The following is a 20,406-nucleotide window of genomic DNA, read 5'->3' as shown; positions in this document are numbered from 1 at the left end:
CTGAGTCCAAGACTTAAGACCTGAAAGTCCCCTAGAGAACTACTGGTGCAAGTCCAGGGTTGAAGAATCTGCTCCACCATGCACCATCTCAAAAGGGTTGCACTCTTGAGGGCTTTCCTTCTTCTCTTTTTTTTTTTTGTTTCATCTGGGTCTCTAGTTATTGGAGTGAACCACTCAGTCCACTGACCCACATGCCAGTCTTTTCTGGAAACACCTCCACAGATCTATCCAGAAGTAAGTTTTATGGATTTTGTAGGCATCCTTCAGTCTACTCAAGTTGAAAACCAAAATTAACCATTGTACTCCTAGTCCACTCTTGGAAAAGTATCATGTGGGAATGTATTGAAATGTGGGAGCCTAGGGTAACTTTGCTTAATCAAAAGTTAGCCTTCCCTCTTCATGCATTACAGAGGTTGCTTTGATATGGCCATCTTGCAGGTGGGTGCTAAGATAGGTAGCCTGCTAGGGATCTTTTCCTTACACTCAGGTACAACCTGTTCTCAAAATCTTCTCAGTTTATCTCACACCCTACTTATTTTATCATCTTCTCCCATCCCCACTTCCTGTCCCAGGGAAGACTGTCTTCAGATGGATTTATGGATGTTTTCATCCTTTCTCATAGATTCTCCTCCTTCCTAGAGCAGCAAACCTGGCTTCACCCTCAGCTGGGAGGAAACCATGATCTGAATTGTCTAGAAACTGTAGTCCGAGTTGGCCAAAGTAATTTTAAAATTTCTTTGCATCCTTCAGCAGAGACTGATGCTAAGTCTTTACCTCAGAATTTTTTTCTTTTTCTCTCTTTGTTTTTTGAGATGGAATCTCCCTAACTTGCCTAAGCTGACTTCAAATGCAAGATCCCTACCCCACCAACCTCCCTAATAGCTGAGATTACAGGCATGCATCATAGAACCCAGTTTATTTTTAATGCTAAAAATGTTTAATAATCCTCAGTGATCCTTTACTGTCTACTCTCCTCACCCATCCATAGTTTCCTCATGCCAATTAGTGGAAAGCCACCTACTTAGGTAAAACTGAGAGATAAGTTTTAATGGTTTTTTCAAAATTTCATCAGTTAACCTTTGTCCAAAGGCCAGTTTGAGGGGTTTATTTAGAGGAGTAACAATCAGATGATGTGCAGTTCTCTTACTGAAGAAAATGGGTAAGACTGGATGTAGAAATGTTTCCCTTTGGGAGTTCCTTCCTAGCATTTTTTGATTTTCTTATATATCCAAATCCTAAGATATTAGGAAATGGTACAAATTAGTATATTCTATAAAATTTAAAGCTTAACAATCAACATACAGATGTTACTGTTGGAAGGAATCTACTGATCTTAAGTTGAAAGTGAGAGAATGGAACCTTGACAGGCAGAATTGAAGGTTAAGGTGAACATTTCTAACTAGTGTTGCATACAGCTGTTCCCTTATTATAAGTATGTGCTCATGGTTCTGTCTGTTGCTGAAATGAGTCAGTCTTATAAATAAAAATAAATATTAATGTTTGTGTATGTTATATACTTCATATAAATGAGTGGGGTTTCAAGAAATAAGTCCTGGTAGCAGAAAAAGGGTTCCTGTTGGCTGCTTCAACACCTGCTTCTGAACAGTGCTGTCATTTTTCCAGGAGCTCAGAGGTGAAGTATCTGAACATCATCCAATCAAGTCTGCTGGTGTTTTCCAGCATGTTAGTATTCTACACAGGGTTCTATTCTTTGTAAATGCTTCTTATTCTGACATTTTAAACATTTTAAAAATACTAGGATAACTAATTATAAAAAATGTTAGAGGGCTGGGTTTGTGACTCAGTGGTGGAGTGCTTGCCTAGCATGCATGGGGCACTGGGTTTGATTCACAGCACCACATATAAATAAATAAAATAAAGGCCCATCAAAAAATGTTTGAAGTATTTTAAGAATAATTACAATTTTAAAAATTGAATTTTTGGATACAGAATCCCACTTGGAAACACTAGACGTGAAGAGATCAATTCAGAGGCTGTTATAGTAAAATAGAGGAGCTACTTGTGGGTAGATAGGACAGAAGCAGGGGGAATGGAGGAAAGTATATGTAACATTAATATTTAGGAGGTAGAATTGATAGAACTAATTGAGTATGGGGGATGAACAGGAGAAAGCAGCAAGGGTGATGCTGATATCTGCCATGAATAATTAGGTGAATGGTAGGCAGACAGTTGTGAAAATAAGTGAGAAGGGGAATGGGTAGTGTTTGTGTGTGGATGTGAATACATGGAATGAAGAATGAGCTCAGCTTTGTATTTTCTGAGCCTGAGGAACTTTTGCATCATGCACCTGGAAGGTGTCTGAGACTTGGAAGTGGAAATCTGTTTTTTTAAGTCAACGGCATGTAAACAATGTAGTTGGAGAGGGCCAGGAAATACCATTTTTGAAGTTGCCAGTAATGAACGTATTAGAGAAAACTAGAGCTTCCCACTTGGAGAAAGTTCCAGAGATGTGAGACTATAGAGTGCAGGGCTGTGGCAACCAGGGAGGACCATTCATCCTCTTTGATGCTAGCAAGGTGACAGCAGAAAAGAGCCCTTGAGATTTGGTGTCAGTGCTTTTGGTAAAGGTCGAGCATAGAGTAAATGACATGGTGGGAGATGAACATATTCTTCAGTGGATGGGTACTTGATTGGAAGGAATGGGGTGGAAAGAGCAAAGTGAAAAGTGGAAACAGGAAGGAAGAGTGAGGAGGAGGATGGTTGGTAGGGAGCTTTGAATCAGGGAGGTTTGTTTTTGTTTGTTAGATGTGAAAGGCTACACTTGCTCCTTCCTATGAGCAACCAAAGAGGGAAAGATTAAAAACAGGGATGGGTGGCTGGGGTTGTGGCTCAGTGGTAGAGCACTGCCTAGCATGTGTGAGGCACTGGGTTTGATTCTCGGTACCACATTAAAAAAATAATTAAATGAAGACATTGTGTCCATCTACAACTAAATATTTAAAAAAATAGGGGTTGGGGGAAAGTACCTGAGAAGCAGGAAGGGATGGGATCTAGAAAGAATGATTAGTCTTTAACATCAGGAAGGAAGAATGGTGGAATTACATGTAGATAGAGGTAGGATGGTAACTTTGTTGCTGGGAAGCCCAAAAAGTTCTATAAAAGCTACTATTTTTACTGTGAAACTGAAAGATGATGTCATTGCTAAGGGTTGAGATGCCTGCAGAGGAAACTTGAGAATAGTAATAGATTGAAATACTTGTTATGGAATGTAGGAGAGACAGCTGAAGAGGGCATTATGAGGTTCAACTAGCCGAAATGTGGGATACTGATCTCATGCTGCCATAAATCAATAAGGTTTTATTATTTTTTTCTTTACTCTTGATTAGCAACCTGGGTGTGGTTATAGAGAAACTGAGCTACTATGTTTTATCATATTTTGTGGTTTTTCTAGGTTGCTGTGACAAAGATAGTGAAGCAAGGATATGAATTTAAAAAATATTGACAGGTGTGGTAGGGCATGCCTAAAAACCCAGCTACTTGGGAGGATGAGGCAGGAGGATCACAAGTTTGAGGCCAAGCTAAGCAACTTAGTAAGACCTGGTCTCAAAATTAAAAATGGGCTGGGGATATAATTCAGTGGTAGAGTGCCCCTGGGTTCGATACCCAGTACTGGAAATAAAGTAAGTTGCCAGGTACCGTGGCACATACTTGTGATTCCAATACTTGGGAGACTGAGGCAGAGGATCACAAATTGAGGGCAGCCTAGGCAAGTTGGTCAGATCTTGTCTTGAAATAAAACTAAGGGTTGGGTATGGAGCTCAGTGGTAGTACCCTTGCTTAAGCACTTGTGAGGCCCTGGTTCAATTCCCAGTGCTGGGGGAATAAAAGGATCAAGGAATACACATCAGATTTATTGAAGTCACTATGGGGGTTATTTATGTGCATGAAAAATGATTAAAGGGCTGAGGAGCTGATTAAATAGAAGAACAAGAGAACAAGTGTGTGGGTAAACCTGTGAGCAAGCTGGCAGGTTGGGTGTTTGTGTTTATAACGGTGACCAAGTTTTGGCTTTGGCAATGGGTATGTGACACTGAGCAGCACAGTTTGTGAGAAATGAGGGGAACTGAGAAGCCAGTGTACTTGAGTAGGCTATAGGTACCCCAAGATGGTAAGGAGAGAGACTGCTGCCCAAAGTTGTGTAGTTAGGATAAGTCACTAGAAGGCTGGCAGGTGGTGGCCTCAGAGGACGCATTTGAGGGGAGCTATGGCTCAGAGGGCTTGTAACATGAGTGGCAAAGTCATTGACCACAGACGGCAGTGGTTTTTTGATGTGGAGGTTTATACACATCAAAAAGTGGGAATGGGGGCCTCCACCTGAAGAATAAAGGGGGGTCATTGTTAGGAAGATCTAGGTTTCTTTTACAAACAGTAGGCAAAAGAAATGTTCACTGAACTCTTCTGAGGCTCTGGGATTTATTGACTGGGTAATTAGATGTTCCATGGGGCACACAGGTGAAAGGAAACAGATTGAGCAGTTTGGGTAAATGGCAGACACTCACAGGCACGCTTATGGCAGCTGCAGTCCTCCGTGCCTCTGTGTGTGCGTGTGTGCGTGTGTGTGTGTGTGTGTGTGTGTTGGGCGGGTAGGCATGTGTTTGGGGCCTGATGTGGATACTCCAAAGTTGGTTGCTGAAGATTCCGTTGGTTCAGAATCTGATGTCCAGGAGCTGAGAGCTGTGTGTAACGTAGGCAAGGTCGTTTGGTCCACTTTGACCATTAAACCACAGGCTTGTCCTCGGGAATAATTCCATGGGAGCAGTGGATTCTGGGCTGTGATGGACCCTCCAGGGTGGTAGGCTTTGGGAATTTGATCAGGCTGTATTCTTTGCAACCTGATTTAAAATTCTGGTAAGCTTTTGGAGCTATCTCAGCTCTAAGCTGTAGTACCCTTTATCTTTTTTTTTTTTTTTTTTTCCTGAATTGAATTATATAGCTTTAGTTTTTATAACATTCACTTGTGTTATACTTCTCTTCAGCTCTGCTGCTAGTATCTGACATTTCATTACGTTTAACTTTGGTTCTGATTTTCTAGTTGGACTCTAGCACTCTGGTAGCCCAATATTCTCATTAACTGAGTTTTTATCTGAAGTCAGAGAACTAACAGTGTTCCACATGCTGCAGGATTCCACATATGGTGCAGGTTTTCAGAGTGGCTCTGCGCTGCCTTTGGCTCCTCTGTTCACCCTCCTTAAGTGGTACAGGTTTTCAAAGAGAGTTGCTTATCATGAAATGTTATGTGAGGAGAACCAAGTCTTTGCTAGATGATAAGATAAAGACTCAACTCCAGATCCAACAAACTCTAGGGATCATGTAGTTCATGTAAGCCCATTGTGTCTCCCACTGGGCCCTTTGAGGAGTGTATTAATCTGTCACTGTGACAGAGTACCTGAATGAACAGCTTAAGAAGAGGAAAGGTTTGTTTTGGTTCATGTTTCAGAGGTTTTAGTCCACAGTCACTTGGCTCTGTTGTTTCTGGGCCTGTGATGAGGCAGATTGTCATGGCAGGTAGCACCTGGAGGAGCAAAACTGCTTATCTCATGGTGGCCAGGTAGGGAAGAGAAAGAGCTCACTTTTATAGTACAGCCCTTCCCCCCAAACTCATTATGCTATGAATCCATAAATGGATTAATTTATTCATAATGTCAGAGCCCTCATGACCTCACCTTCGAAAGGCCCCACCTCTGAGCATTGCTGCATTAAGGACCAAGCCTTCAATGAGTTTGGGGGGGACATTTGAGATCTAAACCATAAGAATATTAAAAAAAAAAAAAAGAATATTAAGTCAAAAAGGTGGCACTCATCTGTCTTGTGAGTTCCCATCTTTGCATTCTCTTGATAGGCAGAAATTCACTTTGTTGTAAAACTACCCAAATAACATCTAATAAAAATCTCTTTCCATTTTTAGGAAGAAGTAAGTCTAATTTGGGCTGGACACCTCTTCATCTGGCATGCTATTTTGGACATAGACAAGTGGTCCAGGATCTGTTGAAGGTCTATTTAATTTTTTAATGACTATAATGAATAATTATTATGGAAATTATAGGATAAAAATCTTAGAAAAGCCAACTGAACCATAATAGCTTATTAAAGCAATAGCTCATCATTAAAAGACAGTTTTCTTTACTAAAAACATGAATTAGGTTAGCTTGATTAATTAAAATTCAGTTATTTTAATAATTTGATTTTTACATTATTGACTTTTTAAAGTGGCAAAGCAGGCATATTAATTAATGAAGATATAATTTTCAGTTTTATAAGCATGACAAGTTGAAAAAATAACCAAAGCGCATCCCACATTAAAAAATAATGTCAGAATCTCTTAGCACTGTACTTAATGAGATTTGAGACCTCATATTTCTCAATTCTCTGAACAATTTTTCACATATGAATGTTTTTGAAATTGGATTGTATCTTATTCTGTACAATTAATGGGGACTTTTTTTTAAAATCTGAAAACTTAGTACCTTCATGGTGGAGGAAGTAGTACTACATTTGGAGACAGTTTTCCCAGTATGGCTGCTTCTAAAGTAGAGTGAAGATGGATAGATTTTTAAAGATGGATAGATTTTTTCTGTTCTACTTCTCTGTTAGACTTTTACCATTCAGGAACCTTACTGTTTACTTTTACTATGAATTGAATTTAGTTTTAGTAGTGACAACCGAACAATATTAGGAATTACTCTAATTTTGAAATATTTGATGTATTTCTAAAAATTAATTTCACTTTTTTCTATTTCTTGACACGTGAAAGGTATTTAAAGTTTTCATGTTTACTAGGCTGGTGCAGAAGTGAATGTATTAAATGACATGGGAGACACGCCACTTCATCGAGCTGCTTTTACAGGACGAAAGGTGAAAAAAGTTCTAATTTCAGTGTTTACAAGTGAAATATTTGGAAGAGCAGACACCACTATTTTCTCTGTTATAACCATTTGCTCAGCAACTGGAAAAAGTCATTAGAAAATGTATAGGCTGACTGTATTGGGCAAAGGTGTACAAAACCTTGAGTTGGACAATGCCGTCAAATGCTAAGATCATCGAACCCCTATGCTATCCTTGATAGAAGGTTGCTTAGCCTCTGCCTGTGTACCCCAGCAATGGGGAACTCCTGATTGTTCTTTTTTTGTAAAAATAGCTTCTTCAAAGGTATAATTTACATTGCATAAAATTCCATACTATAAGTGTACATTTGAATAATTTATAGTACATTTGCACAGATGTACAGTCATTGTCATAATTCAGTTATACAGTATTCATTTGTTTTATCTTTAGATATTTGCCTTACCTCAAGATTTCTTACAAATCATGGACTTGTCTGGCTTCTTTAATTGAGCATAATGTGGTTGAGGATCATAATATTGTAGCATGTGTCAGTAGTTTGTCCCTCTTTGTGTATGAATGATATTCCATCGAACAGATACACCACTTTTTGTTATCTGTTCTTCATGTATTGAAAGGACCAACTTTTCACTTTGTTGAAAATTAATTAATCATAATGTAAGGCTTTATTTCTGTTTTTCCTATTCTCTTCCTTGATCTCTATGTCTGTCCTAACATCAGTTTATTGCAGTAACTTTATAATTATTTTGATGTCAGGTGTTATTATAAATTCTCCAGCAGTGGTCTTGTTTTTAAAAATTATTTTGACTACTTCAGTCCTTTGTATTTCCATATACATTTTAGAATTGTCAGTTTCTACAAAAATGCCTACTGGAATTTTAATATCTACTTGAATCTATAGATTGGTTTAGGGAGATTTGCCATTTTCACAATTTTGAGTCTGCTAGTCTATGAACCTGAAATGCTTCTTCATTTATTTTTTAGATCTTTAATTTTTCTCAGCATTGTTGACATATTCTAAATGTCTATCCCCAGAAAGTTTCTTTGGGAGCATAAAGATCTTTCATTGCTTTTGTTAAAAATTGACCTGACCCTAATCTGTGGAATTTGGAATGCATCTAGCCTGCTGATATCTCTGCTCAGATAGTATATTTTAATATGTTAACATGGTTTTCCAGCACCCCTGCATCGACATAGCTTAGTGGTCAGCCAGTGTTTGGGTACTAATGATCTCAAATGCTCAGTCCCATAGGTAACTCAAACTTTCTGACTGTGGGCCTGTTTTTAGCCTGGAGAATGCTTTCAGAGTTAAGGCATTTCCCAGTTCTGCCTCTGCTCTGAATTTCTGAAGAGTGCTCTCTTATTTCTCCTGCACATGAGTGATGTTTCCTAACAGCTGAGTGTGTGTGTGTGTGTGAATCTAACCTACTCCTCCTCTGGTTCTTTCTTTTCTAAGATCTCCCTGTTAGATATCAGGCTCTTTTGTCTATATAGGAAGCAGAGTAATGGTACCCAAAGATGTCCATATCTTAATGCCTGAGATTTGTGAATATGTTCAGTCATGTGGCAAGGGGAAATTAAAGTTGCAGATAGCATCAAGGTTGCTAGTTGGCTAATCTTCAGATAGGAAGATTATTATGGGTTATTTAGTATAATCACAGAAATTCGTAGAAGTTCAAGAGGGAGGCAAAAGAGGAGTCAGAATTGGAGATGTGGCCAGTTAGATGCAGTGGAGGAAGGGGCTACGAATCAAGCAAGGAATGCTGATGGCCACCAGAGGGTGGAAAAGCAAGGAAACAAATCCCCCCACAGAGCCTCTGGAAAGAACCAGCAATACCTTGATTTTACCCGATTAGCACCATTTCAGGTTTTTTAAATACAGAAGTGTGGATAGTAAATTCCTGTTGTTTTAAACCAGCAAGTTTGTGTAATTTGTTACAATAGAATCCTTTGCACTCTAATGGGGAAAGCAACCCATGCTACCAGTTATTCAGGTTTTCCCATTTGTTTCCTATGGAGTTTGCTACTTTTACTCCTAATGTCTCTTGGTTTAGGTTTTTGCCTTTTGTTTCAAATCAAGTCGGTTCTGTTTGGCAGGAAAGCTACTGGCTGTCACTGCCAGCCCTTCCCTGGGCAAACATCTTTGGGCAAGTGGGGAAGAGTTAACTGCCTGTGGCTAGAAAGCTAATGACTCCTGATGTTCTACCTAAGTTCTAGCAGTTCCTGTGGAATAACTGCTTTTCTTGGTTTATAGTTTCTTTAGTGGCTATCCAGCACTACAGATATGCTTAGACTTGATAATTTTGCCTTTTTTATACTCATTTTTCAGGATAACAGTCCTCTGAGCAGCTCTAAATGCCACCACAACCAAAAGTTGTTTCACTCCATTTTTGTGATTTTTCTGATTATTTAAATGATGTAGTAAATCAACTATGAGATAGTATATTTGTTTACTCTGATAATTGACTATTGTCCAACATGATCCCTAAAGATTATTTATTTATTTTTGGTACTGGGGATTTAACCCAGGGTTGTTTAACCACTGGACCGTGTTCCCACCCTTCTGAATTTTTTTTCTTTTGAGACAGGATCTCACTAAGTTGCTTAGGGCCTTGCTAAGTTGCTGAGTCTGGCCTTGAACTTGCGATTCTCCTGCCTTAGCCTCCTAGGTTGCTGGGATTACAGGCACGCACCACCATGCCCATTTCCTAAAGAATATTTTATAATCACATAATTGAAAGGTTTATGTATTTCATTACAAGCTACAGAATGAATATTATGATTTTGCTTCACTTTTCATTATTCTAATGACTAGATTTAACTAATTTTTTATAAATTATCTTGCATTGACCCAGTAAGTATATTCTAAGGTGCTTTTTTTTGCGTGTGTGTGTGTGTGTGTGTGTGTATGTGTGTGTGTGTGTTGAACCCAGGGGTGCTTAACCACTGAGCTATACCCCCAGCCCTTTTTATTTTTTATTTGGAGACAGGGTCTCTGTTTTAGTCAATATTTTCATTGCTGTGATCACAGACCACTGGCTCTCTTCCTGGGGCTCAAGATGAGGCAAAACATCACAGTGGGAAGAGTGTGGTGGAGGAAAGCAGCTCAGGACATGATGATCAGGAAGCAGAGAGAGAGCATCCTCACAGACAAAATATAAACCCCAAGGACCCACCTCCAGTAACCCACCTCCTCTAGTCACACCCTACCTGCCTAGTCACCACCCACTTAATCCCTATCAGAAGAGTAATTCACTGATGAGGTAGGTTAAGATGCTCATAACCCAATTAGTTCACCTCTAAACTTCCTTGCTTTGTCTCACACATGAGCTTTTGGGGGGCACATCTAAACCATAACAGTCTTGCTAAGTTACTTAGGGCCTCCCTTGGTTGCTGAAACTGACTTCAAACTTGTCATCCTCCTGCCTCAGCCTCCCAAGTTGCTGGAATTACAGGAATGTGTTACCACACCTGGCCTGAGTATCTTTGAATTAGTAAATTTCACGTCATTTCCAGCCTATCCCTAAGTTGATACTTGTGAATCAGATAAGAAGTCTTACTAAGGTGAGAAAATGGTACTTCTTATAATAAAACAACTAACAATAAATGTAGATTAATTGCTATGCTCAACTCAGGTTTCAAAAGTGAACTGCAGATTAACTTGCTTAACCCGTATGTGAACTACTTGCCATTTCCCTTAATGGCCTTGAACTTCTCATCCTTTTCTGTGGACTGCAGAATGTTTTAGTGCCATCTATCTACCATACATACCCATTTTTTTAAATAGTATAACCCAAGCACAATTGCCATAAATTTTTTCTGACTTCTTGCAGTTGGAAAGAAGCTGTGCTTTTCCAGATTTCCTGGACACATAATATTTTCCTTCACCTTATACCTTGACATTAGAGTTACTGTCCTGTGTGTTTTAACTTTCCTGCTAGCTTGAGTATAATCTTGTTCTTAAGGATTTAGCGCAATTCATTTTTTGTCTTCTCTGCAAGTTTACTACAGTTTACTACAAGTTTACTACAAGTTTACCCATCTCTGTGATTACATGGATCAAAGCAATTCATTAAAAACGCTTGGCTCTTATTTGGCTATTTCTGTTACTCTGGTACTTTGAACAGGAGACCATACTAAATTGGGCCTTAGTTTGTTGTGTTAGTATGTGTTTTTTTATCTGTTGTATCTGAAGATAATATTCAGCTCAGGCTAAATGTTTTGTGTCATATAAAAATGCTTGAAAATTTATGTGCTTAGGGATGGGATTGTGGCTCAGTGGTTGAGCACTTGCCTAGCACATGTGAGCACTGGAATTGATCCTTAGCACCACATACAAAACTAAATAAAGTTATGGGAAAAAAAAGAACTAAGGCAGTTTTTTAAAAAAAATTTATGTGCTTAATAATTAAGCATGATTAACTGGATGCAGTGGCTCAGTCCTGTATTCACAGCTACTTGGGAGGCTGAGGCAGCAGAATTACAAGTTCAAGACCAGCCTCAACAACTTAGCGAGACACTGTTTCAAAATAAAGAGAAGGAGCTGGGTTATGTAGCTTAGTGGTAAAGTGCCCTAAGTTCAGTTCCCTGTACCACAAAAAGGGAAAAAAAAAATGCAAAAAGTTTACTCTTCGACTGTACTTATGAAAGGTATCAGATTTTCTTATGGTAATGTAATCTTATTATCTTGAGATTCTTTGATTTAATAACTATATCATTGAGTTGAAAGGGGATTTTGTTTATTACAAAGCATTTTAAATTCTTATCCTCTGGATTGTTTAAAATATAGCTCCCCAAATTTTATGAGGGAACTGAGGACATTTCTTGGTACATTAGCGACCTCTACTGTTCACTAATAAAATTCAGTGTACCAGAATTTTTGAATGTTTTCTTTAGCTTTATTTTTCAGTGTAGTTAGAATTCTGAAGTTTTTATGGCTCTTAAAATCAGTTTTAAATAGGAATACAATCAACATAGTAAATATTTGTATTGTAGTATTGAAATTTATTTTTTTAGTGGGATTGAGAATGTATCCAAAACAAATGCTTCCTGTGCCTCGGGAATTCCTTCTCTCTCACCTAACTTACAGAAGTCATGTGTATTCTGGAGATTTGTATAAGAATTTCCTATGATACCTACTATGGGTCAGGTACTACCAAACAACTTGACATGTGTTTCATTTATTGACAGCTATCCTGAAACACACATAGGAATATTGCCGTTTGTCCTCTAGAAGTCAGCTGAGATGGAGAAAGATATGGAGCAGGTCTGTCAAGTACTGCTAGATCACACCTATGATGGGTGCAAGAGTGGGCAGAGACTAGAGCCAAGTGCAAGGCAGTGTCAAGGTATACCTCACCCACTGCGCTGAAAGCTCTGCAGAAGAGACAACCTACGAAGTTGTCCCCACTTGGAGTGAGACCCAGGCCTTTATATTCCTGGGTCAGTCAATCACTGGATATGGGCTATCCTGGGAAGGAGGGGTGACCTTACATAAGGTGACTCTCTTCAACTGTGACAGTCTCTGAAGTGGTAACTGGCTAAAGACTGCCTCCTGACCACTCCCAGTACTTGGAATAATAAGTATTTATTCCTGAAGGGCGATCTTGGCAGTATATCACAGCTTCTGTCACAGCCCACCCTTTATTCCACTTAGATCGACTTCTTTATATGTTTCTGGGAGAAGCTCTTTCAGGATGCCAGTTGGCCTGTCCTTCTGGGGGATGCTTAGAAGAACACTAGTGGGGCCTATAGTTCCTATTGCCACCGATGAATTATTTTCTCCCTGCTCTACTATCCATTCTCAATTCTCCTTAAACCTTGCTGGCTTACCTTTTGGTCTTTGTGGCTTTCCTGGTGGTGTGACCCAGACCCTCATCCCTGAAATTCTGAGCCTCTTGGTTATTAGGCCCTTTTAAGATTGGGAAACTGCACTTGTTCATTTACTGGCAAAATTGGACAAGAGAATAAAAGGAGACACCTAAGCATGTCATCAGCATGTAAAAGTTCCTCCACGTTCCCTTTGTGTTCAACCCTACTTCCTTCTGAAAACCAGGTCCAATTACCTCTGCTAATATGGTGACTTTTTTTTTTTTTTTTTTTTTTGCCTTATGGTCCTTTGACAACAAGCCCAGTGTCTAGGCAGCCTTTGGTGCATCCTAGAGCATAATCTCTGTGTATAGAATATGCTGTCCTAGAACCTGGCGAAGCCACAGTACTCCCTTTTCATTTAAGGGAAGTGCAAGGTATAATATTGTTTTTTGGGGTACTGGGATCAAATCCAGGGCCTTGTGCATGTTAGGTAAGCACTCCATCACATCCCCAGCTATTTTCACTTAACTCCTAAAAATTTATTGACATAAGAGAAACTCCAAATTCTTCCTAAGATTTACCTCTGCATTGTGTGTCTCAGCAAGACTTTCAACATTCTAGCCTTTTCTTGCTCATCTAATTTTATTGGCATGATGTCATTAATTAAGTGGATGCCCAGATAGAATGAGGCAAAACTGTAAGTGTATACTGCTATTCATGTGAATGTAAACTATTCTTGATATTTCTGATAGAAATAAAAAAGAATGTTTGATGTACTAGTTGATGTATGCTGTGTACTTAAGGTAGTATTAACCTTCTCTATTAAAGATACCACATTTGGTATGAATGTCTATAATTGAGGTTGTACAATTTGGTTGAGTTTACGTGAAATCCCCCTGTCATCTTCCACCTTCCCTCTGCTTTTTCAATGGCAAACAGGTGAATTAAATGGAAATATGATTGGAAATGTCACCATCCCATTCTTCTAGGCTTTTAAGGGTGGCACTAATTTTTGCCATTCAACCCCACAGGTTATTGATTTTGATTTCTCTTGGACAGTGTTTGAGAGAATGTTAGTTTTTTATGGTGCTGGGGTTTGAAGCTAGGCGTGCTCTATCACTGAACTATATCCCCAGCCCTCTTTATTTTGAGATAGGGTCTTGCTAAGTTTCTGAGACTGGCTTTGAACTTGAAATCCTCCTATATTACCCTCCTGAGTTTCTGGGATTACAGCTGTACCACCTTGCCAACCTTTTATGAGGAGGATAGTTTTAAAGTCTTCTCTTTGGCTGTAGACCAATGAAGCAATTTTAGGGTGTGTCAACATCTAAGACATAACTCCAGTGTTGTGTTCAGGGACTGCAGCAATGACCACTGGGTGTGTTTTTGGTTCTGGTACATGCAGTGTAAGACCTGAAGTGGGGTGCCATCTATTATCTTGCCTTCAACAAAGGGGCCTCATGATACTTCTGGTCTCTTGGCAATAATGTCACCAGAAATGTCTGAGTGTCACCCTTTCCCCAGCATCAGTTACTCAAGTACATGACCTTTGGTCCTTTTGGGAGTAGCCTGGGAACAGTGTGTAATGTTTTCTTTAATATTACAGATTGGGTATTTCCTTCAGTAAAAAGTTCTCATTTTAAAGTTAATTTAGGTCCAGAAACTGAATTAAGTATCATAATTTTTATTGGGGCAACTATTTTCAGCTTTCAAATATTCATATTAATTTATTCTGATGGTATAATTGAGTTATACAGGAATGGTTTCTAGCAGGGTAGAAAAAGTAATGACTCCTGTGAAGAATGTCAACATGCAAGAATTACCATGGCAGAACAGTTTTAAAGCAGAGAGCATGCAATTAGATGCAGTATGTAAGACCAGAAAACATGCCAGGTCATTATGTGCCCCAGAACAGTCTAGTGGATATGTCACTTACCAAAGCAGCAGAGATAGTGGGTAGAGAAGGCACCAACACTACCGAGAATCTCATCAGTGACTGCCCTTTGTGTCTGGGGCTGCTGTGAGATAGATACCTCAGCTGACTGGAGTTCACTGATCATAGTGAGGGCTGGTATCAGGGTTCCAAAACAGTCGTGGTCAGAAGATAGCACCTAACCATGAGAAGGCAGGTAGATGCAGTAATAATGAGCAGCAGGTATGGAGGAGGAAGGTTGGGAGCATTGAGAGTTATGGAAGGGTTAATAGTGTGGCTTTCCTAAGGCAAAATCAAATGAGCAAATGGTAGCAGATAATACTTTGATCATCCTTTTTCACAGCGTTTTGTATCTCCTTGTCTGAGGCTGGACTCACTCCCCCAGACCTGCCACAGGTGAGCTCTCCTGGAAGAACTTTGCTTAGCTTTCAGCCTACTTGGTTTTCTGAAATCTCAGTACTCTCGTGGTCTCAAGAATTATAATATTTTATAAAAAATAAGAGTTTGCAGGGGATAAGGTTAAAGTCTTTGCAAGCCAATCTTTGGGTAGCTAACATGGATCACTTAGTGTCATTTTTCTCTTTGATTTCCTGAAGAAGGAATGTATGTTAGAATATTTGCCCTGCAATTTTATATCTTGAGGCAGTACAAGCACTATGGATCACCTTACTGAATTATTTTTTAAAAAGAATTGTAATATTTTACATTATCCATTTTTCTTGTTTTTAGAGTTGATGTTCTTTCCAGTTTTCTAAATCCTAGGTGGAATCTGGAAGTTCTGTTGTTTTCCTTTTTATTGGTGCATTATAATTATGTGTAATAGTGGAATTCATTGTTACATATTTCTATCTGTAACAAGATATCAGTATAATTTGTTCAATTTCATTCCCCATTGTTTCCTCTTTCCTTCCCTTCCTCCCTGCCTCACCCCACCCTCTTCCTCAATTCTACTGGTGTCCCTTCTATTTTCATGAGATCCTCCCCAGTTTTTTCCCCATTTTTTCCCCCTACCTTTCACAGATGAGAGAAAACATGACTCTTGACTTTCTGAGTTTGGTTTATTTCACTTAACGTGATGTTCTCCAGTTCCGTTCATTTACCAGCAAATGACATAATTTCATCTTTCTTAGTGGTTGAATTAAACTCCATTGTGTATATATACCACATTTCCATTATCCATTGATGGACACCTACATTGGTTCATAATTTGGCTGTTGTGAACTGGGCTGCTATAAACATGGGCTGCATGTTTTGCTGTAGTATGCTAATTTTAATTCTTCAGGATAAATACTGAGGAGTGGTATAGTTGGGTCAATTCCTAGTCTTTTGAGGAAACTTCATACTGATTTCCATAATGGTCGTACTAATTTATAATCTCAATAACAGTGTAAAAGTGTACATTTCCCCCACATCATCTGCAGAATTTATTATTGTTTGTATTCTTTTTTTTAATTGTACTGGGGATTGAACCCAGGATTGCTTTGTCACTGAGCTACATTCCCAGTCCTGTTTTGAGACCAGGTCTTGCTAAGTTGCTGAGACTGGCCTCGAATTTGTAATCCTCCTGTGTCAGCCTCCCGAGTGGCTAGGATACAAGTGTGCACCATCATGCCTAGTTTTGATTTGCATTTCCCTGATTGCTACAGATGTTGAACATTTTTTCATGTTTGTATTGGTCATTTGTACTACTTTTGAGAAGCATCTCCTTAGTTCATCTACCTATTTATTGGTTGGGTTATTGTTATTTTGGTGTTAAGTTTTTGGAACTGTATATATTCTGTTAGAAGAGTAGCTAGCAAAGATTTTCTCCATTCTCTAGGTTCTCCATACTCTTTTTTTTTTTTTTTTTTTTTTTTTGGTGCTGGGGATTGAACCCAGGGCCTTGTGCATGTGAGGCAAGCACTCTACCAACTGAGCTATATCCCCAGCTCCTCCATACTCTTAATTGGGATACAGTCTTTTCTTGTGGTAACTTCATAGACATTATTAATTAAGTGTATAGTTAAGTTGATCGTGTTCCTGGGCCTTGCACCTAGCGGTTAATATTTTTAAATGTTTCGTATTTAAGACTTTGAGAGTTGTCTCTTAGAAAAATCTCTGTGTACATGCTTGTGTATTCAATTTAGAGGGTCAGATATTAAAAACTTTGAAATGAAAAGCCTATAACCCTTGCCCCATGACTTCCCACTCAGGTTCTCACTTTTCTGAGGCAATCACTTTTAATAATTTTAGGTTTTTTTTTTTTTTTAACTTCCATGTTTATAAGTAACAAACTTATGTCACCATTTTTTTTCCAGTGCTGAGCCACATCTCTAGCCTTGTCACTGATTCTTGATTTTCTTTTTCTATTGCTTTATCTGTGGCAGATAAGCATTTTGTTCTCATTGTTGTTTCTCCTTTCTTTAATCCCTGCTCAAACTACTTCACCATTTCTCATTTTCTCATTCTCTGATTCAGTTACTAGGTTTTGGTTAAGTAAATATTGAGTTTACATTATTTATGACTATGCTAGTTTAAGCTACATAATGTTCTATTTGTTTTCTATTTTTTTCTGAATTTAATATTTATATTGGATTTCACTAGTTACCTTTTCTGATTATATAATCATTAAACTCTTTGTAAGAACTCCAAAGTTCTTTTTACAGATGTGTGTGTGTGTGTGTGTGTGTGTGTGTGTAAAACATATATGTGTCATATAATGATCACTTCTTCGAACAGCTGCTCTCCTGGTTCCTTGTGTCCCTTTTTGTGTATGTGTGCATGTGCACATGCAGGGTACTTGGGGGTTGAGCTCAGGGGCTTGCATATATTAAGCAAGCATTCTGCCACTGAGCTACATCCCCGGCCCTTTTTTAAAATTTTGAGATCAGGTCTCTCTAAGTTGTCCAGGCTGGCCTTGAACTTGTGATCCTCCTTCCTCCGCCTCCCAAGTAGCTGAGATTCTGTGTGCACCAGCACACTCGGCTTCCCTGTGTGCTCTTGCTCTCACCTGGACTACAGAGCCGTGCACATGGTTGTCATTCTGGAACTTTAATTTCCGGTCATTCTGGGAGTCCTCTTCACTACTGCCCTGTGTCAGATTGCCTGTGTCTCGTTTCTTTCTCAGGCAGTCTTTAGGAGTTTCCTGGAAAAGGTTGCCTGGGACATAAACTCTTCTTGAGAATTCATATGTCTAAAATACCTGTTACCTGTGTGTTTGAGTGATAGTTTGTCAGTGTGGAGATTTCTGTTAGAAATCACTTTCCTTCAGAATTTTAAAGGCATTGTGTCAGTTTTCTAGCTTTCAGTGTTGTGGAGAAGTCTAGAACTGTTCTAATTTCTGGTCCTGTGTGTGTTACCAGATTGCTGTTTAATCATTGGAAGTATTTCAGCTGAAATTACAATGACAGAGAACATAAAATATTAGTGACTTAATCTGTTTTTCTCTCAAGTAAAAGTTCAGGTAGGTAGTCTAGGGCAGGTGGCAAATACTCAAGATTCTTTTATCTTGTTCTACTATGTGTGACTTTGACTATATTATCCAGTGTGTGAGAGGCTCTCAATTCCAGGAATCAGGCTAGAGGAGGCCAAAAAAAAAAAAAAAAAAAAAAAAAAAAAGGCGGAGGGTAGACAAAGAATATATATACTCAACTACCTCTGGTAGAAGATTCCTTGAAGTTGATGTTACTTGACAGAGGGCTAAAAGTTCCTTAGCCCACGAGCTAGAATTAGCCTAATATTCTAGGCACCCTTATGCCCAGGGGCAAGTGCAGTTAGGGGTGAGATAAGATCTGTCCTTGCTGTTAATGTCCTACAATTTTACTGTATTTACCTTTAGAATTTAAAATCTGTATTAGTATTCTGTTGTTAAATAATACATTATTAAGACTTACAGGCTTAAGTCAACACTCTCTTATTATTTCACAGTTCTGGAGGTCAGAATTCTGTGCACAACCTGGTTAGATTCTCTAGATTCTCTGTTCAGCTTCTCTTAAGACTGAATTCAAGGTGTCAACTGGACTGTGCTCTCTTCTGGGGCTTGGGAACCACTTGGAAGCACATTTAGGTTGTTGGAGGAGTCACTGCAGTTGCAGGACTGAAGTCCCTGTTGGCTAGGAGTTGTTGTCAACTTACACAGGCCACCTTCAGGTCTTTGCTCCGTGGGGTATTACACACGTCCATTCTTTGCCAGGAAGTTTCCAGTTCTTTTTGAGGGCTCACTTGAATAGGTTCTCTCTGTCCAGGACAGTCTTCATGAAAGTCACTTGTGCCAGGTACATGACCTATTTATAGAAGTAAAATCCATCATGTTCCCAGTCTTGAGGATTATACAGGGCAGGTGCCAGGGGTGGGGCTCAGGGGGTCCCTTCTAGGATTCCATCACCTCAATCTAGAAACTTGTTGCTTCCCTTACCTTTGGAATATTTTCTTCTGTTTAAAAATTTATTCAATTTTCTCTCTATGGAACTCTACTTGGGCAAATAGTAAACCTTCAGGAATAATCCTCTGCTTTTCCCTTTTCCCTCCTTATTTCCTCTTAGATTTCCCCCTGGTTTTGAGAAGGTATGTTTGAATTTATCTTCTAATCTTTCCATTGCATTTTTATTTTTGCCATTTTTAAAAATACCTTCATGTTATTTATTTATGTTTATGTGGTGTTGAGGATTGAACCCAGTGCCTCACATGTGCTAGGCAAGCGCTCTATCACTGAGATACAACCACAGCCCTCTATTTTTGCCATTTTTAATTTTTAAGAATTTAAAATATTTTCCCATGTTTTTTATTGGTGTGTTATAATTATACACAACAGTGGGATTTATTGTTACATATTTGTACATGTACACAACTTAACTATATAATTTGACAGTGTCATTTCTCAAGAATTAGATTTTTTTTGAGTGTTCCTTTTTCATTGCATTCAATTCTTGGTTATTGAAGAAACATCTCATTTCTCTGAGGATGTTATAGTTCTTTTAACATCTGTATCCTGCAAGTTCCTGTTTTTTTCTTTGTTTTGATATTTGCCTTTTATACTAGTTGTATCTCAAATCTAACGTTTGAATGACATTTTTCAAAACTCATAGAAGTTCTGTGGGCTTGAGTAGGACTTGTTTACTGTTGGGATTCATTGCAGGGTGAACTTTGAATTTGTGTAGTAGGTTGTGGTATACTTTTGTACTTGCTGTATTTTGATATATATTAATATTGTGACACATTTACTTTTTTGCTTCAGGTTCTGTACCTTTAAAAAGAGGTGTTAATAATAGTGAGTACCCCATAAGATTTTTTTGTGAAGATTTGAGTTAGTAAAAGTTTGTTTTTGTTGTTGTTTTTTTTTTTTGTACTGAGAATTGAACCCAGGGGCACATAACCACTGAGTCACATCTCGAGGCCCTGTCTTTTGTATTTTATTACAGATAGGGCCTCACTGAGTTGCTTAGGGCCTTGCTAAGTTCCTGAGGCTGAACTTGGAATCCTCCTGCCTCAGGCTAGTTCTGGTACATTGAAAATGTTAACTAAATCTTGGATATTCTGTATTCCACTTGCTTAGAAATAATTGTTTTAAGTTTTCAACCTTTTTTTTTTTTTTTTTTTTTTTTCTTTGTGGTACTGGGGATTGAACTCAGGGCCTTGTGCTTGCAAGGCAAGCACTCTACCAGCTGAGCTAGCTCCCCAGCCCTCAACCTGTTCTTAAGTTGGATCATGACTTTGATTTTTCTCAGAAAATAAATTATAATTTTTAAAGTAGATGTACTTATGTTGATATTTTTCATGAGAAATTTGTATTTCAAGGAATATTTTATTTTCCAGAGTTTGAGAAT

General features: G+C 38.6%; 1 protein-coding gene across 4 annotated transcripts in view; it reads left to right on the top strand.

Moving 5' to 3' along the window:
• Positions 1 to 20,406, top strand: part of Osbpl1a (oxysterol binding protein like 1A) — a 215,194-nt gene that overhangs the window by 13,882 nt on the left and 180,906 nt on the right. For 3 of the 4 annotated variants that reach the window (XM_047526381.1, XM_047526379.1, XM_047526380.1), the window contains exons 3-4: positions 5,927 to 6,012; positions 6,799 to 6,873. The exons of the other annotated variant lie outside the window; for it this stretch is intronic. In XM_047526381.1, coding sequence (XP_047382337.1) covers positions 5,927 to 6,012; positions 6,799 to 6,873 — 161 coding nt within the window. The remainder of the gene's footprint in view (positions 1 to 5,926; positions 6,013 to 6,798; positions 6,874 to 20,406) is intronic. 4 annotated transcript variants of the gene reach the window in all.

The sequence above is a fragment of the Sciurus carolinensis genome, chromosome 15 (assembly GCF_902686445.1).
Source record: "Sciurus carolinensis chromosome 15, mSciCar1.2, whole genome shotgun sequence".
Classification (NCBI taxonomy): domain Eukaryota; kingdom Metazoa; phylum Chordata; class Mammalia; order Rodentia; family Sciuridae; genus Sciurus; species Sciurus carolinensis.
The sequence above is the reverse complement of the archived record's forward strand: the minus strand, read 5'-3'. Positions and strand labels throughout refer to the sequence as shown.